A 23,396-nucleotide genomic window follows, 5' to 3' on the forward strand; every position below is an offset into this window, starting at 1 on the left:
TTATGATCAAGTTTAACCCCACAGTGAATTATTTAAAATTGTGCTACAAATCGAGATATATAGTGAGTGACCCTTCTGACTACTACATTTGTCATCACACAGGACCATGTGGTGACACAGGCCAATCACAGGCCAGCAGGCTAGAAGGAGGCTCCTGTTGACTCTCGACAATGATCCTTTGCTAGTTACGACCACTATCGCCATGATCCTTAGCAATTTGTGGGTGCCATTCAGCAATATGGCATGCTTCCAATTCAAATACTTCTGGCTTCATGTGCTATGGGGAGTTTTCCTTGGGGATACGTGGATGACATCAGTATTGTCACTATTTACTGTTTTGTTTTTGTCTATGAGTTGACTCCATTCAAATGGCGGAAGCTCCTATGCGCTGCCCAGGCTGAGGATGGCCTTTCGGCCACTAGAGGTCTCTATCATTCTCTATGGTAATGACACACAATGGCGATGCATGGAGGTTCGTTTCTTTGCGCAAGGCAGAATACGGCATTTTTCTCATGCAGTTGTTTACATTTATAGCTTGTACTGCAGTTATACTTTTCGACCCTGTTACTGTTGGTTTTATAAATGAATTAAGACGTATATTTGTTTTTTAGATTCGTGCATAACATGGTGTTTTGAAAGCACCTGTTTTTTTAATGAATTGATATCTCATCGTGATTCAATGGCTGTCGGTGTAGACAACTGAACGAAAGCACTGGGTAAGAGGATATGACAGTATTTCTACATAGGTGCAGTTGTAGGCTTTAACCTTGCTATAATTGCTACAACAACGTTAAGTTTACTCATTGTGTTGTTGGAAATATAGAGTACTGCATAATGAGTAAATCAGTGTCTCTCTGGTGTGTGTGTGTCCGTTGATATGACTGAGCCTTGCGGTTTAACAGCAGGACACACTGTCAGGGCACACAGGTAACCTCTTATGAATGGATGTCAGTAAGGCAAGAATCTTGCCACTGCTCATCAATGATTCCTGTGGTGTGTCAGTGCCCACAATGATTTGCTATCTGATCTGTGTGATTATTAATATGATGATATCTCTTTTCCAGGATGGCCAGTATACTTTCAAACCAGCTAGAGAAGGTACGATGCCATGCGGAAGCCTGTCTACATTCCACTGGCTCAGTGCTGGAGATCCGGGCAGGAATATTAGCAATGGCCAACATACCCTTACCACCGTCAGCCAAATACCACTACATCGCTGCTGAGACCATGATCATTGAGAACAGCATCGGTAACAACAGGAAAGAGGTTAGTTAGTTTGAGTGTGTGCTCGAAACAGTAAAAAATGTCCACATCACATTTCACCTTCACTTAGCCTACATCTTGGAATACAGAAGTTATTTTCCCTCTCTCTCTCTTTAATTGTGCTGAATATTTTTGTTCAGTGTCCATTCTTTTGTCAACCTCTTTCTGGATCAACCCTTTTTATCTTTGTTCTCTCTCCTGCCAGACCATAGGTTCCCTGCAGAGACTGTCCACAGCACTGAACATTCTGGAGAAGTATGGCTGTAACCTCACCAGCTCCAGTAGGCCCAAGTACTGGCGCACTGTCAAGCACAACAACCCTGTCTTCAGAGCAACAGTAGATTCCATTCAGGTGAGGATGTCTTCAATACAGGTAGGTTAGATTCTGGGTAATGATATGTAGTCTACTACCTTGTCACTATAAACTTATTGGCAATATGCTGATATAGGCCTAGTTCAATACAGTGTTTCCCCAAGGATTTCTTTCAGCAGCAGTGGCAAAGTTGGTCTGTAGCGGCTGGGGGGGTGGGGGGGGGGGCAGACATAGGTCGCAGTCTCTGACCTAACATTTTAGTGGCAGTCCTCTTGGCCGCAGAAACAAAATGTTGTTATTTTAAAGCTAAATTCCAGCAATTCTACACATTTTCCCATAAGGCAGAGAGAAAAAAAATGAAGTTTTAAAGATAATTTACTAGATAAGTCTTATGATATCTGAGTGACTCAAACATTGTAAATAAAATCAATGGGGGCCCCATATTTTGGTGATTGTTAGTTCTCAAAGATGATACTATATACTGCTCTATTATCTTTTCTACCTTTTCTATTGGAGTGGCAGCAACGATTTGCTGTTAAATTAATATTGGGTACACTGATTGAGTCTATAGCTTACTATCGTTTTGATCAAGTTATTTGTTCACACACCATTAACTCTACTCAATTTTATGTCAACATTTTTGCATGAAACCTATCTCCTCTCCTCGGTTCTACCCCAGGGAGGAAGGGCAGTGCTCTGTCTCTATGGTTACTCCAACCAGCAGCCAGACGGACTGAGTTTCCCTGATGTGGTCGTGGAGCCTGACATTGAGAAGGTCGCAGCGGTCACCTTGGAGGTCATGAGTCTACGCATGGAACTGGACATGCTCCTCAAGGTCTGAACCAATGGCATTGTCTCGAAGACTGTTATTCTGAAATATTTCAGAGGTTCATCAGTTGTTGTACTGAGTCGTTGTTGTTGCTACTTTCACAGGAAGCTCACCCCCACCCAGAGTTCTTTGAGAGAATGGTCCCATCACTGAACCAAAAGGTATTTTTCCTTTCTCCCATAACCGGTCCTCTTCCTCTCTGCCTTCTACTTGTTTTTTTAGGTCGCCCTAATAGCCTCTCTCTGCTTCAGACAGTTTTTATATTTGTGTGGTTTTGTCTCTGTTGGTGTCCACTGCCATCAGATGACTGAAATATCCTTTATGATTCCAGGATGACTTTGGACCCATGTCTGATGCAGTAGCTATTCCCTCCAGCCTGAGAGAGAGCCAGCCCCTATACATGTCTCTATCATCCCTGTCTCAGTCTCCCACTAGTGCCTTTCTTCCAGTACGGACCGCTAACGCCTCAACCTCAACCTCCATCTCTACCAGACACACAGGTTAGAACTGTGCACAAGCATGTTTTTGTTGGGTACCAGAAGTCCTCACAAGGATAGTAAAACAAGGAACATTTTTTTTTTTTGGGGGGGGGGGATATTTTGCCGGTCCCTACAAGGAAAAATGCTATTTTAGGTTTAAGGGTTAGGGTTACAATTAGGGTTAGAATTTAAGTCGGGGTTAGGGGTTACGTTTAGGGTTATGGTTAGATTTAGGGGTTTGAAAAATAGGAATTTGGATGGGAATCAATTATTTGGTCCCTACAAGGATAGCAATACAAAGCTGTGTGTGTGTGTGTGCGCGAGTGTGTATATTTCTAACATCTGAAACGTACATTTAACTTTTTCCTGTTTCTCTTCCCCTGCAGCCAACTGCACTATCTGTGCTATATTCCCAGTGGCTGCCCATTGTAACTCTTGTGTGCAATGGCTGTGTACGGAATGTGACAGACTGTACCACTCTTCCGCAGAACGAGCCAATCACCACAGGACTGTCGTGACATCCTCTAAAATGCGAAAGAACCACAGGTAAAACATGACAAATAAGACGAAAGCGAAACTGCACAGTAAAGGAAGAAAATGGATACATTTTCATAGGTGGTGATTACTGCTGACAATGCAACTGTCTCTGTGCTCTGTGTGTTTGGCACAATATTCACTTCCTCTGTCTCTCCCAGTAGCTCCCTCCCGTCATGGCACTGTACCCACTGCACCAGGGTCAACTCCATCCAGGACATACTGTGTGAGATGTGTGAGAGGCCACGCCTGGCCTCTGGCCCTGCTAAGGATGAGTTCCCACAGCCCTTCACCATCACTGGTCAGTATACACACACATACACACACACACACACACACACATACATACACACACACACACACACACACACACACACAACAGTGTATGTGTTTTAATAGTGGTGGTTTGCCTTTTCTCCACTCCAATCAGTCTCACTCCTCTATTTCTGTGTTTACTTCATATGCTTGTTTTATTGTCTGAAAATGTAATGACACCCTTAAGATGATTATAAGCTGTTGATGAGTTCATATTCACCTCTTCCAGAGCCCTGTGTTGAGTGTGTTTTCACTATGTATGTCACCAGAGTGGCAGTGTAAAAGCTGTACGGTAGTGAACGCAGGCAGTAGTATCCTGTGTGAGGTGTGTGAGCGCCCCCGCCTGGCCACCAAGCCTCCTGCAACCCCCACACACCCCCTTCCTACGCCCAACCGGCCTGCTGCTCCAGTACTGGGCATGCCAGGAGACCCAGACAGCCAGGTAAACTACTGTTAATGTCAGTGCAGGAGCAGCACATTTGAGTTGAAATGAAAGTTTGGGATTCTGCCTTCATCAAACAGATTGTTGTTCCTCTAGTCTCGAAGCTCATGTCAATTATCTCTTCTTTTCCCATCTTCTCTCTACTTCTCTGTTGCAGTGGGTGTGCCAATTCTGTACTTATGTCAATTACACTCCAGCATCAATGTGTGAGATGTGTGACCTTCCTCGTCCCGAGCCCGCCAAAATGCCAGTCAAACTCCACCCTCCGTCCCAGGTCAAAAGGGTCCCTGTGCTGTCTGTCAAACCCAAAGACCCACCCATGGAGGACCCTGATTTGAGGAGACAGAAACTGATGAGGGAAGAGGGGCTAAAGCTGATTGAGCTTATTAGAGTAAGTGAAGGCTTTCTGTAGAACTATAATATGGTGTGTAATCACATTATCCCACTAGTAATATTACAAGATATTAGCGAATTTAAGATTTAGATTCAGAAAAGTATTTTCTGTACCATTGCTGGGTGATTTGGTTGCAGGAATATTAAAACTACAGATTTCAGAAAATTTTTTTGTGAAAATAACCTAGAATCCTCTTACTTATTCATACAGTGTGGTGAGTAGCAGCAGCTGAGGCCTAGTCAAAATGTATGACAGATTTGTCTTTATTTCTCTCTCTCTCTCTCAGGATGGAGAGAATAAAGGAGTGAGTCCAGAGGAGGTGTACACAGGCATGCGCGTCTCCGGGGGCGGCAACATCCTCCCCTGTGATTGGCTCAAAGCGGAGCTACCTCACCTGCTCGACCAGATCTGTGCCATGGCTGCGTCGTCTCGAGCAGCAGACCTGAAAACAGGACTGAACCAGAACGGACTCTCCAACGAGACTGGTACTGCAGAGGATACTGGTGTGGAGGAGGAGCAGCCCAGAGGGGGAGGAGTGACCTTGTCCAGGGCTGAGGCCAAGATGGCCTGGCTGTCTGCAGGGGGAGAAACTGAAAGAGCAGCCAGACAGTCTCTCAGAGACAGACACGCTAAGGTGAGAGACAGGGCAGACCTTGCCCAGGTCTAAGGTCAGTTGTACTGGCACTTTTCCCAGCTGAACTCTATTTACGTTTCCCAGACCTGTATTAAGCCTAGTCCTGGACTAGAACACACTTTCTATGGAGATTCTCCACTAGGAACTATTTTGAATCCTGAATTAGCCTTTTAACACTCAAAGAAGGGTTTGGTTTCTCATGTACCTGTCCTGTCATGTACAGGTGAAGGAGCTATGTTCTCTGGGGTTCAACGATGAGGCGCGGTGTCAGGAGGTACTGAGGCAGAACGGGGGAGAGGTGCGGGGGGCTCTGTCTCTGCTGCAGCGACCGCTCATGGAGCCCTTCCACCAGCGCATGTGGAGCGACCAGCCCGAGCCCACCATCGACATCCACCACCCCGACAAACAGGTAGGACACTGGGGCTCTCAACTGCACTATGTGCTTCATTCGGCCCATACATTTAGCTGAACGCAGAATAGATGTATTGATGATAATGTGCTCACAACTACCACCATTAGAAAGGTCCACAGATCGTACATGTTCTTCAATCATCTGACAGTTTCTTGATCTCTCATGTAAATGTATATTTTACAGTGAAAAGCATTATTTTGTAGTAAGGCATATCTCTCCTTTCATCATGCCTCTGCATCAGTTGGTCCACTCCACTGGTCTGATCTCTCTCTACTCTTCCTCCTCCCTCCCCCCTGGGACCAGCGTGTGTGTCGGAGGCTGCTGGCGGTGTATGACCTGCCCAGCTGGGGCCGCTGTGAGCTGGCCCTGTCCTTGCTGCAGGAGCGCACCGCCCCCTACTCCCTGGACGATGTAGTACAGGCCGTACGCGAGTCACAAGACCGAGACTTCATCCGCCGGGTGCTGGCCAAAGAGTGCCCCATCTGCCTATCGGACTTTCCCCACAGCAAGGTACTCTCTCTCTCTCTCGAGTGTGTGTTTTGGGGGACTTGTGGGTGTTTGCGTGCATGTCAGCACTAGCTTGCCTTTGCTCAAAATGAAGTAGAAGCTTTTCTGTGTGTTTATTTGCAGTATCTAACCCCTACAACTCTCATACACCTTTCTCTCTCGCTCTCTTCAACTTTTCTTCCTGTTTCAGATGCAGTCTCTGACCTCCTGTCAGTGCTCGGTGTGCTGTGGCTGTTTCCAGCAGCACTTCACCATTGCAGTGAGAGACAAGCATATCAGAGACATGGTGTGTCCCGTCTGCTGGGAACCTGACATCAACGACCCCGAACACCTCAACAGCTACTTCTCCACCCTGGACATCCAGGTAGTACATCACACAGAGAACAACCTCACACAAAATATCCCTCAGATTCTCTCTTTGAAGAGAGAAGAAACACAGAGTGAAACCCAATTTTGGGGATTTCAGAGGCTTCTCTCCCTTCAAAATGCAGATGGCAGTGTGCATTCAGTGTGTGTGTGAGGTACTGTCTATAATGATGGCTACACCTGTAATAATAATTTCCTGTGTGTGTGTGCACAGCTGCGGGAGTGTCTGGAGCCAGAGGTATATGATCTGTTTCATAAGAAGCTGACTGAACAAGCTCTCATCAAGGACCCCAAGTTCCTCTGGTGTAGTCATGTGAGTTTAAATCTCAGTATCCTATGTATACAAAGGCAAAGGAAAAATATGTTTTTGCTAATCCCCATTGAGGCTGTTAAAAATAATAAAATGACATGCTACACCCATCTTCACTAGCTAAAAATGACCAGTACCTGCTCTTAAACTGTTGAAGTATTCCTCTTCCCTTCCCTGTCTTATTTTCATGACTTCTCCCCCCAGTGTTCCTATGGGTTCATCTATGATGGAGACCAACTGAAGGTCACCTGTTTCCAGTGCAGGAACAGCTTCTGTGCACAATGCAAGAAACCTGTAAGTGTGAAACATGAACTCTGTGTGTGAGGGAATCTGAATCAGAAATTGCAATTAATTGGGGCTATGAGGAGATGATATTTGGCTTTAGAGTAAAGATGCTGGAGCCCCATCTCACTCCATTATCCCCTCGTCTCTCTCTCTCTGTGTGCCCTCTAGTGGGAGTCTCAGCATGGTGGTCTGTCATGTGAACAGTACCAGTCCTGGAAGAGAGAGAATGACCCAGAATACCAGAGGCAAGGCCTGGCCGGATACCTGCGCGACAACGGCATCAGTGAGACACACAGCACACACAACTTCTAAATGAAACAACACCTCATTGAGAGCTACTGTAGTGTTTAACCAGAAAAGGTCGGTACTTGCAGAGGTGTGAACGGCCAGACACTTCACTAGGTGTTGGGTTGAGAGAGATCAAATTGGTCTTACTCATAGTTCATCTTCCAAACCAGCACATTTCATTAGCGTCATGAACAACACTCCCGTAGAGGTAATGTAGGCCTTCTGCTTGAACTAAGCCAGTTGACTAATGCCTTGTTTTAGCAAAGAGGTAGAGTCAGTTACAGGGCTTTTTAGGTCCCTCCACATCCTTCAATCAATTGATTAATTAATCAATCAAACTATTTGCCCTCTTCCTCCGATGCATTCTCATGTCTGTACTCGCTCTCCCCCTCAGCCTGTCCAAACTGCAGGTTCCAATATGCCCTGTCTAAAGGAGGCTGTATGCATTTCTGCTGCTCCCAGTGCAGGTACCAGTTCTGCAGCGGATGCAACAACCCCTTCCACACTGTAAGTTCCTTCTCAAATGACTTGGTGTCTTTGTGTTGAGTTCGTCGATCGTTCTAGTTCCTGGCAAGGGGTTTGAATGAGAGTTGACTTGAATGTCGCTTTAATTTGTTTTTCTTCCTCCAGTCAATTTCATTCTGCACTCTCGGTCTCTCCCCACTGCCTCCTCTCTCTCCCTCCCTCCTCCCACACTCTTTCCTTCCTTCCTTCCCTACCCTATTCTCTCCCTCCCTCCTCCCACACTCTTTCCGTCCTTCCCTACCCTATTCTGTCCCTCCCTCTTCTGTAGACGTGTGCAGTGATCCAGTGCAGTGTGACAGGCCTGCACGCCCATCACCCTCGAGACTGCCTCTTCTACCTGAGGGACTGGGAGCCTGTCAGACTGCAGGCACTGCTGCAGGTAGGCACACACACCATCCACACAAACACAGATGCTCACACACCATTACAATCACCATAACCACATTATAGCTCTCTGACTCACAATCGCAGTTATAACTAGGGCTGTCAAACGATTCAAATAATTAAGTTAATGGCATTAGTTAATCGCGGTTAATTATCCTTTTTTAATTTGCTCAAATGTAGCCCTAAAAGATGTGTCCATTTCAAAAAGCAGTGCATTGAGAAACAGGCATACTATTATTTGATTGTAATGGACAGAAACACAAAATCATCTACGTCAGAAGGTTTTCATAGCATTTTCACCATAAACAACACAAGTCACTGTAACATACAGCTAGCTGTAAATGCTCCCTACTCCCTCTTATCAATGTTCTTGAAGTTTAACACTTGCGCGCACACACACACACACACACACACACACACACACACACACACACACACACACTGGCTCTATGGATACAAATAGCTTTTAAACTTGTCCAACAATGTTATGAACACACTGTAACCATCTGTACTGTTCAACAACTTTACACACATAGACCTCTCACTCACTCACTCACACACACACACACACCATTCTTGCATACCCAGCCCACCTTTGAAGCATCTCTTTGAGTAGCATATTCCTTTTCAGTTCTTTCTCTGCCATCCAAATTTGTGCATAGCCTAGTCAGTGGTCAAGTTATCAGGTTGCTAGCTAACTGACTAGCTAGCTAAACAATGTTTCTTATCAAACCATAAAATAGCGGCTTGCAAGTTGTTTAAAACAGCCCATGCCGTGTGCATGAATCCACAGATAAAATGCAAAGCATAGCTCGGTAATATTGGGCTTAACTTTGACATGATTTTGGCTAGAAGCAAGCGGTCTTGAGCGACGTGAAGGTACAAGCATTAACTGTAGATGTGTTCTGCGCTTAAAAGGGTCCATGCAGTGAAGAAATGGAGATGCTATTTCAAATCATTTAACTGTGATTAACATGTTCTTCACACGTCATCTCTGACAGCTGTCGTTATAATGGATTTTACTCTAAGAGTATCTGGAGATGGATTGTACTTCCTGTTCATTATTTGATTGTTGTTTGCAGAACAAGTGTGTTGAGTTCAACACTAACACCCCTCCAGGAACTCAAGCCGGTAAGATTCTATCTGTTCTTTAGTTTTTACTCAGCAAAACTTAAAAGAAATGGAGAGATGTACTACTTATTCTCTCTCGCCCCCAACCCCCCCTCAGGGATGTGTGGCGTGATTGAGCAGAAGGATGAGGGTGGGCAGCAGACGGACTCGGCCTGTGGGGCTCAAACTCAGCCTGGCCATGCAGGCCTCTGCGAGTATGTCACTGCCAACCACCCTATAGTGTTTTTCAAGCACCCAAAGGCACTTTAGATAACAACAGTGTTCCCATGAAAAACATGAAAACATGCCTAGATGTAACTAACTGGTTTTTGCCTAATCAATTCCAGGAAACACTACAGAGAGTACTTGGTGAGTCTCATCAATGGCCATTCCATCGACCCGGCCCCTCTTTTCAATGCCAACGAGCTGGTTTTGGCCTGTCGGAGATACCAAGTGGATGATGCCCGGGGGGAGATGGAGGACGACGTAACGTACTATCCTCGAATGCTGGAGGTTTGCTTTGATGATCCTTGTGGAGGGGTGTTGTTGTTTTTTTCCAAATATTTAGTCACTTGGTTTAATCATTTCTCATCTAATCTTATTTCAGAAACTGATTGATGAAGTACCACTTGGAGACAAGGTTCCTCGGAAGAAATGAAAACGAATCGTTTGTTTGTTTGCTTTTAACAATCAAGTGTTTTTAGTATTGAGTGTTGGGATTTTGACTCAAATCACCATCAAATGTGTTTGCGTCATTGTGACTGTTACACCACACAACAGAAAGCTATGCTTATATCCCCATGATTGAGCTACAGTTATTTATGAATCTATATTTGGGGTAAATGCTCAGCGGCACATTATTTAAAAAAATAAATAGAGGTGTGTGTGTGTACGCGCGTGTAACATTTCAAGACATCTTTAAATAACCTGTGATATTTAATGGCATCACTTCGTTGCACGCAGTCTGTAGGTGCATGCTCTTAGCTGAATCATTTGTGAAGAAAAGTACTTGAAACAGTCCAGACACAGTCTGCAATCAAAAGTTCAATCAAACTCTTATGTTTCTCAGTCATGTTCTTTATCCAAAAGGTTCCTTGTACGCTTGCTGTAAAGGAGGTAGTTGTGTCCTCAGAGTAACTGCAAGGTTGACATAGTTACTAGACATTTTTCGGGAGTTAGATCAGTACAGCCCCTGCTGGCCCTGAAGCTTATTGAACCAGTGAACTCAAGCTTGATGAGGAGGAACGATTCCGCTTCAAGACGGGACATTTCAAAACTGGAGATTTTTTTTCCCCCCTCGAGCAAGTATCATTGAGAACTACAGAATCTCTACAGTTAATTAATCACACACCATCATTAACAATAAACTTCAGATTTTACTCCATATTTATTGTATTCCCTTAATTGCTTTTTGCCTTCAGTGCCAGTGAATTATGACTGAATACCTCTTTGTGTAAATTGACTGATTTGGGACTGATTTTTAAAGGATTTGACCCACTGTGTGTTGCAGCCCCAAACTGTATGGTTACCAGCTACCATTATTACCTGGTCAGATTATGACAGACACACAGAGCAAGAACATTTCAAAACGTCTGAGCAGGAGTAAGCCTATTTGTTGACAACTCAAATATGAATAATCATACTTTTATTTCTGTTTTCTCTCCTCCCATACTAAGTCAGATGTGTCAGCCACTGACATGGCTGCTAATGTCTTGTGACAGGTAAACTCTCTTGTGTTTGTCTCTGTGTCTCTTAGATGTTTGGAAGCATCCCTTGTCTGAAATAGATATTGGTGCAGCAGCAGGGTCAGAGATTAGTGGGGAGAGCACGCAGGGTTATGGGTACTGCTGTGATGTGTCCTCGTGCCACAGGGCAGGATTTGGAACAGAACAGGGCACACTACCAAGAGACAGACATTGTATGTGTTCCCCCTGCTGAGGCTAAGCATGAAATGAAGAAAATGGGGCAGTCAGTACACAGCAATATATTTTCTGACAACTCACACTCTCAGGACATGATGTTTACGTTAACCTAACCCAGAATTGTTGTCATAACACAATGTTTTGAGCTCTAGTCAAGCTAGGCACATTTTGTTGTGTACGCTCTGGAATTGACCTCTGGGGTAGTGTGACTGAAGTTTGCATCTCTGTTGGTAATACTGGCGAAAGCAGGACTTTTTAACATGCACAACACCTGTTTGACCTTCATTATCTTGCACAACCAGATAGCAGCCCTGCAAAGCAAATGTATCTGTGGAATGTTTATCAGCCAGCTGTGTCAAAGTAAATTGGCTCCATCAGATACATTCAAATGAGAACATTCAGTGTGTCAAGGAGCAAAAACTGCAAGATGACAAGTGAACTTCAGAGCTGCCAACTCTCCCACATTGGCTGTGAGATACATTTGACCCTTCTCAAGCGCCACACCTCTTATCTCACACATTGAAAAGTACTACTTAGATTTTTCTGATTAGTCCATTGTATAGTTAGTGCATTAACTTTTCAACTGGGCCTGCAATTTAACATCACAAGTGGAACCTCATTGTCCTGTCGCATTAGTCCCTTCATTTGGTGAATGGCGTTTCGGCTGTGACAACAGAAAGGCAGCAGACAGACCTACAGTAGCTTTTAGCTGGGATGTTTGGTAGGGTGACCTGATTTGGAACTTGATAAATATTTTTGACTGACAGATTGTGAACCCAAATGTGTCATTTTGATTCTATATGGGGGACAATAAATATAACAATTACTTGGTTAGGGTGTAGGTGTGGATTAATGTAATCTTGTCTTCAGATTTGATTACCTATTAAGTCTCATCAGTGGAACAATTCTCATTTAACAATGGACTAAAATATAGGGTAATTTGTGTGCTTGTCAGCAAAAACCCTACCTACCTATTTCCCACACTTACACTGAGTGTACAACACATTATGAACACCTTCCGAATAGTGAGTTGCACACCCTTTTTTCAGAACAGCCTCAATTGGTCAGAGCATGGCATCTACAAGGTGTTGAAAGCATTCCCCAGGGATGCTGGCCTATGTTGACTCCAATGCTTCCCACAATTGTGTCAAGTTGGCTGGATGTCCTTTTGGTGGTGGACCATTCTTGATACACACTGGAAACTGGTGAGCGTGAAAACCCCAGCAGCGTTGCAGTTCTTGACTCATTCAAACCAACCTGGCATCTACTACCATACCTTGTTCAAAAGCACTAAATATTTTTTGGGGCCATTCACCCTCTGAATAGCACACATACAAATTCCTTATCTCAAAGCTTAAAACTCCTTCTTTAACCTCCCCTTCCTCTACATCAGCTTTCACCTGGTCAGTCTGTGATGGGAAGAGCAGGTGTTTCTAATGTTTTACACAGTGTATTTTATTATTCCACTTCTTCTCAATTTTTCCAGTGTAATCACATTTTAAATCTGATATACCTACTTGTGTCTTTGACAATGAATTATTAATTCCATTCATGGACAGTTTTGAATAACTGATCAAAAAAAATGCTCCAGGCGTCAAATATAATTTGATGTTTTACTATTGTGCATATGCTAGGCAGAGATGGTACAGGGACTCATAAACACATATTTTGTCAATGTAAAGTAAGATGATGGCAAGGATTTCCAACTGGCATAAACCACTTGAATATGAAGATTCATTCAATTTTTCTTGAAGGTTGGTTTATTTTGAGATATTAATTGTTATGTCAAGAAAATGTTTAAACACCCAGCACTTGGGAAACATACAGTACCAGTCAAATGTTTGGACACACCTACTCATTCAAGAGTTTTTCTTAATTGTTTACTATTTTCTACATTGTAGAATAATAGTGAAGACATTTACTATGTAATAACACATTTGGAATCGAATAGTAACCAAAAAAAGTGTTCGAAAAATCTAAATGTATTTTATATTTCAGATTCTTCGAAGTAGCCATCCTTTGCCTGGATGACAGCTTTGCACACACTTGGCATTCTCTCAACCAGCTTCTTGAGATAGTCACCAGGAATGCATTTCAATTAACAGGTGTGCCTTGTTAAAAGTTAATTTGTGGAATTTCTTTCCTTCTTAATTAATGTGTTTGAGCCAATCAGTTGTGTTGTGACAAGTTAGGGTTTGTATACAGAATCCCTATTTGGTAAAAGACCAAGTCCATATTAAGCAAAGAACAGGCTCAAATAAGCAAACATAAATGACAGTCCATCATTACTTTAAGACATGAAGGTCAGTCAATATAGAAAATTAAGAACTTTGAAAGTTTCTTCAAGTGCAGTCGCAAAAACCATCAAGCACTGTGATGAAACTGCCTCTCATGAGGACCGCCTCAGGAAATGAAGAACCAGAGTTACCTCTGCTGCAGAGGATAAGTTCATTAGAGTTCCCAGCCTCAGATTGCAGCTCAAATAAATGGTCCTAGAGTTCAAGTAACAGACACATCAACTGTTCAGAGGAGACTATGTGACTCAGGCCTTCATGGTCGAATTGCTGCAACGAAACCACTACTAAAGGACACCAATAATAATAAGAGACTTGCTTGGGCCAAGAAACACGAGCAATGGACATTAGACCTGTGGAAATCTGTCCTTTGGTCTGATGAGTCCAAATTTGAGATTTTTGGTTCCAACCTCTGTGTCTTTGTGAGACGCAGAGTAGGTGAACGGATGATCTCTGCATATGTGGTTCCCACTGTGAAGCATGGAGGAGGAGGTGTGATGGTGTGGGGGTACTTTGCTGGTGAAACTGTCTGATTTATTTAGTTTTCAAGGGACACTTAACCAGCATGGCTACCATAGCGATACGCCATCCCATCTGGTTTGCACTTAGTGGGACTATCATTTGTTTTCCAACAGGACAATAGCCCAAAACACACATCCAGGCTGTGTAAGGGTTATTTGACCAAGAAGGAGAGTAATGGAGTGCTGCATCAGATGACCTGGCATCCACAATCACTCGACCGCAACCCAATTGAGATGGTTTTGGATGAGTTGGACTGCAAAATGAAGGAAAAGCAGCCAACAAGTGCTCAGCATATGTGGGAACTCCTTTAAGACTGTTGGAAAATCATTACTCATAAATATATTTACATTTACATTTAAGTCATTTAGCAGACGCTCTTATCCAGAGCAGGGGTGTCAAAGTCAAATGGACGGAGGGCCAAATAAAAAAATCAGCTACAAGACGAGGGCCGGACTGTTCGAATGTTCATTGAAAAATTTTTAAATGACGCATATAGTCTAGTGAACCTAATTGAACCTACTGAAAACCTAACAAATATATTACAATATGATCAGATAAATAAAGCAATATTTTCTTATGGCTCTGTCAGTAATCTTTAATTTTCAACAGACACAAAAGACAAATTTCCTTTATATAAATATCCCCATAACATGAACATTAAATGAAAGAAACCGGTATTCAAGGCACCATCAGTAGACTATATTTTCTATTTTAGCAAAAGTGGGCTAAATTTACTTCAAAGAAAAAAACAATAATAGCAATTTTCTATCATCCACTCAACTGAAATATTTTTAAAATATAATTGGATTGAAATACAAAAAAATAAAGTGCAAAAATCTATTAATCAAAAACAACACTTTGTTTAAGGAGAAGTAACATGCAGTGAAAACAAATATTACATTTTAACTTTTAAACTTGAACTGAGTAAAAACTCTAAATATGTGATTGCACAGTAATGTTCACTTGTTTGAGGTTGAGGGTGATACTTGGTGGTGTCCCATCTTTTCCACAAGTTCATCAATGTTCGGGGTAAGGCTCTGAGCTGAAGAAATCCTCAGAATTGAGTGGAGGTGTTCAGCAGTAAGTCGACTTCTGTGTGATGTTTTGTTCAGGTTCATCAAAGAAAACAGTTGTTCACACAGGTATGTGCTGCCAAACATAGACAACGTTTGAGCAGCCTGGATGCGCAGCTGGGGCATTGTGCCGGGAGGAACGGGCGAACTCCGCAGCACCCACTGCCGCATATTTTGCCCTCAGTGCATCATTGCATTGGAGGTCAATCAACTCCATTTGGAGGTTTGGTGGTGAGCTTTCCACGTCAACAGCAAATGGGTTACCGAGCAGTTCCAACCTGCTTTTTGTGCTTCAAAGTCAGCAAATCGGCGTCAGCGGCAAGCATACCTATTTTATCAGCCAACTGTGTGCTCGGGAACGCACTGGTAGAGAGCTTCTCTTTCATGGTCTGGCAGCTGGGAAAGTGGCTCAAATTTTCTTTTCCGCATCTGCGTCTCCCACAGAGTCAGTTTGGTTTTAAATGCCTTCACTGTACTGTACATATCAGAGATGACACGATCCCGACCCTGCAGCTGCAAGTTTATTGCATTCAGATGACTCGTAATGTCACACAGAAAAGCCATTTCACACAGAAACATTTCGTCTCGGAGTTGTGTTGTGTCTTTCCCTTTGCTGTCCAAGAACAGACAAATCTCCTCACGAAGCTCAAACATCTTTGAAGCACCTTTCCCTGGCTTAGCCATCGCACCTCTGTGTGATAAGGCAAATCACCATGCTCCGTTTCTAACTCCGTCAGAAATGCCTTGAACTGGCGGTGATTCAAACCTTTGGCTCTGATAAAGTTAACTGTGCGCGTGATGATGCTCATTACATGCTCCATTTTCAAGGCTTTACCGCACAACGCTTCCTGGTGTATGATACAATGATAAGCTGTCAGCTCACCTGTCGCGTTTTCCTCTTGCATCTTTTCCCGTATCTTCGCCACCAGTCCGCTCCTGTGTCCACACATCGCAGGTGCTCCGTCGGTTGTCAAACCCACGAGTTTTTCCCAAGGCAGCTCCATCTCATTTACACATCTTGACACCTCTTCATACAAATCATGCCCCGTAGTTGTGCCATGCATAGGACGTAAAGCCAAAAACTCCTCTGTCACGCTTAGGTTGGAGTCCACTCCGCGGATGAAAATTGACAACTGGGCAATGTCAGAAATGTCGGTGCTCTCATCCACAGCCAAGGAATATGCAATAAAATCTTTTCCCTTTTCACAAGCTGCTCTTTTAGATTGATGGACAACTGGTCTACTCTCTCGGCAATGGTGTTTCTGCTCAGACTCACATTTAAAAAGAGTTGCCTTTTTTCTGGGCAAACTTCGTCACAAACTTTAATCATGCAGTTTTTGATGAAATCCCCCTCCGTAAATGGCCGGGCTGATTTAGCGATCTCTTCTGCCAAAATAAAACTGGCCTTGACAGCAGCCTGGCCTTGTGATTTGGCTTTTTGAACAGAGCCTGTCGAGATTTGAGGCCTCGTTTTAATTCCTCTGCCTTTTGTAGCCTTTGTTCCATGTCCATATTCTTGTTTTTGTCCGCGTGTTTCGTTTCATAATGTCGTCTCAGATTATACTCTTTCAGTACCGCCACACTTTCTCCACACAGAAGACACACAGGTTTTCCAGCTACCTTCGTGAACATATACTCCGACTCCCACCTTGTTTGAAACCCCGGTTCTCAGTATCCACCTTCCGTTTTGCCATTTTTGATGGGTATCTGAAAGTTAATTTTACTGTGATGCTGACGACTGCTGTGCCAATAAATATTGAAATGAAGCAGCCTACTGCTCGGTGCGTCACCTTTGCATTGTGGGAAATGTAGTATTGGTGCGTGTAAAAGATCTGCGGGCTGCCGGCTTGCTGCGGGCCGGTTCTAATAATAAATCAAGATCATCCCAGGGGCCGTAAAAAACCTTCTTGCGGGCCGGATGTGGCCCGCGGGCCTTGACTCTGACATATGTGATCCAGAGCGACTTACAAATTGGTGCGTTCACCTTAAGACATCCAGTGGAACAGCCACTTTACAATAGTGCATCTAAATCTTTTAACGGGGGTGAGAAGGATTACTTTATCCTATCCTAGGTATTCCTGAAAGAGGTGGGGTTTCAGGTGTCTCCGGAAGGTGGTGATTGACTCCGCTGTCCTGGCGTCGTGAGGGAGTTTGTTCCACCATTGGGGGGCCAGAGCAGCGAACAGTTTTGACTGGGCTGCGCGGGAACTGTACTTCCTCAGTGGTAGGGAGGCGAGCAGGCCAGAGGTGGATGAACGCAGTGCCCTTGTTTGGGTGTAGGGCCTGATCAGAGCCTGGAGGTACTGAGGTGCCGTTCCCCTCACAGCTCCGTAGGCAAGCACCATGGTCTTGTAGCGGATGCGAGCTTCAACTGGAAGCCAGTGGAGAGTATGGTTGAGAGAATGCCAAGAGTGTGCCAAGCTGTCATCAATAATCTGAAATATAAAATATATTTAGATTTGTTTTACACGTTTTTGGTTACTAAATGATTTCATATGTGTTATCTCATAGTTTTGATGTCTTCACTTATTTTACAATGTAGAAAATAGTCAAATAAAGAAAAACCCTTGAATGAGTAGGTGTCCAAACTTTTGACTGGTACTGTATATCAGAGGTGGCCAACCCTCCTGGAGAGCTAGCAGGATTTTCTTCCAGCCCTATTTTAAAGAGAAAGTTCACCCAATTTACCAAATGTTTGTGTCCTTACCTTGAAAGCAGTCTAAGGACAAGGAGACTGGACAACAATCCCTGCTTCCAACCTTTCCACTATTTCTCCCATTAGCTTGTTTACCCATCTCAATTCATTACTGTCTGAAGAAAAAGTTTCAAACACTCAAAAAATATGTGCATCCCCCAAAAAATCTCGAACAGTTGTCGGATTTTCAGTGTTCATTTAACATTCAAAGCATCCTGAGTACACCCTACCTGTGGTTTTAAAAATGTCCACCTCGGTCATAGGCCATGTCAAAATACAGAATTGCAGGACATTAGCTTTAAAAGGTAAAAAATAAAAATGTCTAGGGGTTGGGCCAGGGGGAAATGAAATTCACATTGAAAATCTCACGGCAAGCCTTCTTTGGCAGCCCTGGAACATGAGAACACAAATAGAGTATGGTCCAGGGAGAACATTGTAAACATTAGAAGCATGAGACCATGAAATACTGTTCATGTAGCGGTAGGTTACTTTCTTTACTGCAACATCATTAATCACAGTCACCACATTCCATCCATCCACCCACAGTTTTAATGCAAGTAAAGTACTACCATATAAACAGCTGTGATGGAAACAGGACGTTTCCGTACCATTTTGGAAATGTCTACAGGTAATTTGTCAAATTAATTATGTGAGAAATGGCAGTGGATACGTCTTTATGCACAAATATTGACATAACTTGGAGTCGCGCGATGATATAGTGTGTGGTCCTCCCACTACGACTCAGGAAACCACGCAGTTAGGCTACAGATTAAATAAATGATGAACTTCACAGGGTGGTGAAAATGTAAGGTGATGAGCCTGATGCTCCTTTTCAATAAATATTGAGGGTCCAATTCTGGTTACATGATGATCGATGCTTGGCTGCCATTTGACCAATAAAAATAATCTCGCTCTTCTCTCCATAATAATCTCACCACTAACATGGTTTCCATCCAATCATCCCTTACAAAAAACTTCTACAGGAGTCCTGCATGAAAAATCCTGCACAAATCCTGCAGAATATCCAGTATATCCTACAGGTTTAGGAAGTCCTGCAGGATATCCCACAGGATTTTCAGGGCCACTTTTCTGTAGGACAAAATTCATACAGGAATCCTGGAGGACACACTTGGAATCATGCAGGTACTACTGATGGAATTGTCCTATAGGAAAATGGCACCTAAATCCTGTGAGATATCCTGTAGGTAATAATCCTGCAGGTAATTCCACAAGATTTTCAGGGCAATTCCTGTAGGACAATCTGCAGGATCCTTTCCTCATCCTTCAGAGAATTCCCTGTAGGACAATCCACATTCCTTCAAAAGAATGGACAGAAAGTGCAAGACATTAGATTGCATGGCAATTTCATTATTCAATGCAGCAACAGCAGATGTGTTTGATTGTCCATTTCAACCACACTGCATGAAAGATAGTTCCTAGGAGATAGAAAATGAGATTTTGAATAAATATGGTAAAAGCGTATTTTGTAACGAGTGAGCGTAATGGTGACATCACATGAACAGCTTATGTGTATTAGTTTGAATGGAAAAGGATGTCTGCAATGGTAAACTTGGTGATAGTTGGTTTTAAAATGGCTGGTACACCAACAACATCTGTGAGTACTGCTATGCACGTGTTAGACTCCATTGTAAAGGGAGAAATGAGAAGCTGAAACTGTGTGTGTTACCTTCGCCTGCATGGCTGTCCAGTGCTGCTTTCTGTGGTAGTCAGTCTCACTGTTGTTCATAGGCTCTGTCTTAACTGGGGAGGAAAGAGATGAGAGTTCACAATATAACTGCTGATGTGTGTGTGTGTGTGTGTGTGTGTGTGTGTGTGTGTGTGTGTGTGTGTGTGTGTGTGTGTGTGTGTGTGTGTGTGTGTGTGTATATGAAAAACAGCAACAAAATAGTGCAAATGATATACTGTAGTAGTAAAGGAAACCTACTCACCTTTAACTAGTAGACTACTGGGCTAATGAAAATATAAATGTATTGTGTTTACCAACTCTAATGTGGTGTGGTGGCCTTCTGCTGAACTGTTAGAAATAGGATACAGTGAAATGCTAGGTGTGTGTGTGTGGTTTCTGTGATCCCTGTAGTCTAAGCTGTAAGGGAAAAGAAGAGAATTCACATGGTTGAGGTGGGGAAACTGTCAGAAAGTGATGTTAGATTTAAATATAAATTGATACACGTATTTAAACTATTTGTTAATTATGACCACTTTACTTCATTATAATGTATTTCAATTAAAATAATGTGATTTCATAGAAAAACAATGTTGTAAACCCCTCTTTACTAATTAAATGCAATCACTTCCTTATTTACGTACATGAAAGGTCATGATGGTCATGTGACTTGGTTACCATTATAAAGTGTTAGCCAAGAAGCCATTATCCTAGCAATAAAACATTTTTAAAAATCGCCGTCAGTTTCAATACACTTACATGTAATTGCCAGCATTTTGGAATTTACTTATTCAAATTTAAAAGGCACACATATCTGAGCTATCTTTGATGCAGGTGCATGGTAACAGTTGAATAGCATGAGAAAAAAAGAAACCTGCACACTGCTCTTGCCTCAAGGCCTTTGTAAGAGTTTTTACATACTGAATTCGACAATGTGTAACAAACCTGTTGTACAACCCTGATCTCTCCACACACACACACACACACACACACACACACACACACACACACACACACACACACACACACACACACACACACACACACACACACCTAGCTGAGTCCGGCTGGGTGGGCATTTTGCCTTTGCCTTTCCATTGGCTGTTCGATCAGTCCCTCTTTTTGCTTGGCGTATCCAGAACGTGGGCGTTTACAGTATCTGGCAGATAAAATAGCGCATGTAGTGATGACGTCTCGATAGCTAGTGCGCAACAGAAATGCTGGGTTCAAAACTGGAAACTGAAATCTTCGACTTCCGAGCGCTCAAGACAGCTAAGATCTCGGGAAACAAACAAACAAACTGGGAAAATCGTTATGGACGGTCATCGAACCATGAATTCAAAGTCAGAAACTCTGGCATATTTATAAAACTCCGACCTGAAGATCACTGATGTCATGATTTGACCATTTCTCCCCCCAAGTTCCCAGTTGCCTTGAAAGCACCAAAAAACGGGTTTATCACAACAGCTTGTGAAAAGTTATCTTCACAATAATTTAAGGGTTTCTTGCTATCTCTGCCGCTGAAGAGAGTCTAGAAAAGTTCAATGGAATTTTGGAGTCGAAAGGAGATGGTTCCTCCATATAGAAAAAAAGTGAATGGATTATATCGAGTGTTGGAGGAGTTGCTACCTAATGGGGAGGACAACAGTCCATGTGGACTATCTGTGCATATGAGTTGTTCTCCTTTTTCGAGCGATATGTTTATCCTAGGCATCCTGTCATGTCATAAATCTGATTTGTTAAAAAAAATATTTCCTTGTGTAAATTCATTAGGTAGGCCTATTCACTGCAGTATTATTTCTAATAATTCCTCTTTAGCTTTTGGAGTCCCGGGAAAATATAGATAGCTTGTTGTACACTTATTTCTAGCCTTTTATTTACTACTACAGCTTGCTCTTGCTTGCTGAACGTAAAATACAGAAACCAAAAAAATCTGAAGTGAATTCATTACGCCTAGGTGAATGCACCAATTTGTAAGTCGCTCTGGATAAGAGCGTCTGCTAAATGACTTAAATGTAAATGTTAAATGCCTACTCTGCTGCAAAACTTTTCTTAAACTGAAGTAAACATTTGGTTATGAACGGTAAAAGCGCGACTATGGCTGCTATGGGAGGAATGGCATTTCATAATCTAACTTTTTTCTTGCACTTTGACACGTAAAATATGTATAGCCCTAATATTTCGCTTCTTCGGCTAGCTGCGCAATAGGCTATAGGGTACGGACGCAAGATTCGTGAAAAACCACAGGCTACAAAATCTATAGGAGATGTATTTGTTATACTCGGCCTAATAGGTTTTTCATGGAGAGAAGTAGGCTTGCTCTCGCTAATTGCTGAATGTACAATAGGCCTAGACCAAATGAACTGTCTGTGAAAGTTGCGGAGAGAGAGTGCCGATAACATTGTTGCACTGATGTATTAAATGGTTGCACACGACAGACAGTTGTGAGTTGTGAAAAACAAATCCAAACCACTTGACACCCATTAGAAAAATGAAATCACTTGCAAACCACTTGAGCAATGAGGCAAACAATGTCATGATGTAAAAGATGTGCAGGCTAAACAACGTTTGTTGTTGAATATCTACATTTAATTTAAATGGCTACATGTAGCATACAGTATTATTTACAGTTGTCACTATGACCACACCCTGAAGCGCTGAATGGTCTGTGTTTACCATCTTATTAATATGCTAATACAATGTGCAGTAGGCTGCTTTGATCAGTTGATTGACTTACTAGTTAGCTAACCAAACCATCAGTCCTAGCTTGCTATTATGAAAATCAAATTCTAACAATGCCAATGTTTTCAATTCCACTTAGCTTTCAAAAGCAGCTCATAAATAGAACATGTAAAAATGAACTATAGACATTGCATTCTACTGTGCAAATTTACTGTGTGCATTATAGGGAATTATAAACTGGGTGGTTGGAGCCCTGCATGCTGATTGACTGACAGCCGTTGTATATCAAACAATATACCACGGGTACGACAACTATACATAGGATACTGAGACCCAGTTGTTCGTTCTTTATGTTCCGTTGCCATTCTCGCTGGCAACATTCCTATCACCTTTTTATTTTATTTATTTAACCAGGTAGGTCCTTGCTTGCTAGCTATGGCTAATAGTCAAACTCTGTTGCCAGAATGCAAATAGTCCGGGTTGCCATTTGAGTCTTATGGCTTGGGGGTAAAAACTGTTGAGAAGCCTTTTTGTCCTAGACTTTGCACTCCGGTACTGCTTGCCATGCTGTAGTAGAGAGAACAGTCTATAACTGGGGTGGCTGGGGTCTTACCATTTTTAGGGCCAGGGTGTGTACCGAAGTCTGTATATTGTCTTGAACACGCTGTAGGCCTAACATGATATGATTGGTGCTCCAGGCCATAACTTGCTTCATGCCAGGTATGGCAGTTGCATCGCGTGTCTCAAAACAGTATGATTAGTCATCTAATTAGAAGGTAGTCTCATCATTCAGTACATGATAGCACAACAAATATTACCGTTTGGAATCAAGGTTCTGTAACGTATACACTGGGAGTCGAGAAGCATGTGATACATTTAATATAACAATTAACATGGCTCAACACAACGTAGGAGTATCGTCTAGACATGAACAAACAGAAACAATACTGCCTGGGGAAGGAACCTAGGGGAGTGTGGTAATGGAGAACAGGTGTGCTTGATGATGAAAGCCAGGTGCGGTAATGATGATTCCCAGGAGCGGCGGTTTGTAAAACAGCGACATCGAACGCCGGAGGGGAGGAACGTGAGTAGACATGACAGGTTCACAGTTAATTCAGCCCACTAAACTGAAGT

At 42.8% G+C, this 23,396-nt stretch overlaps 1 protein-coding gene across 2 annotated transcripts; it reads left to right on the forward strand.

Moving 5' to 3' along the window:
• The first annotated feature begins 457 nt into the window (after positions 1-457).
• LOC115103070 (E3 ubiquitin-protein ligase RNF31-like) lies at positions 458-10,776 on the forward strand. Of its 2 annotated transcripts, none has more exons than XM_065005732.1 (23): positions 458-716; positions 1,065-1,266; positions 1,469-1,615; positions 2,256-2,411; positions 2,510-2,566; positions 2,737-2,905; positions 3,271-3,430; positions 3,580-3,719; positions 4,003-4,175; positions 4,333-4,566; positions 4,856-5,203; positions 5,427-5,612; positions 5,919-6,125; positions 6,313-6,486; positions 6,703-6,801; positions 7,003-7,092; positions 7,252-7,366; positions 7,766-7,878; positions 8,165-8,275; positions 9,363-9,411; positions 9,509-9,605; positions 9,738-9,903; positions 9,998-10,776. In XM_065005732.1, exons 2-23 carry the CDS (start codon positions 1,066-1,068, stop codon positions 10,046-10,048), a joined length of 3,243 nt encoding a protein of 1,080 aa, XP_064861804.1. In that variant the 5' UTR covers positions 458-716; position 1,065; the 3' UTR covers positions 10,049-10,776. The 2 variants fall into 2 exon arrangements, with proteins under 2 accessions (XP_064861804.1, XP_064861805.1); XM_065005733.1 differs by having other exon boundaries at positions 3,583-3,719.
• Positions 10,777-23,396: the final 12,620 nt, after the last annotated feature.

Source organism: Oncorhynchus nerka, linkage group LG20 (genome assembly GCF_034236695.1).
Source record: "Oncorhynchus nerka isolate Pitt River linkage group LG20, Oner_Uvic_2.0, whole genome shotgun sequence".
NCBI lineage: Eukaryota > Metazoa > Chordata > Actinopteri > Salmoniformes > Salmonidae > Oncorhynchus > Oncorhynchus nerka.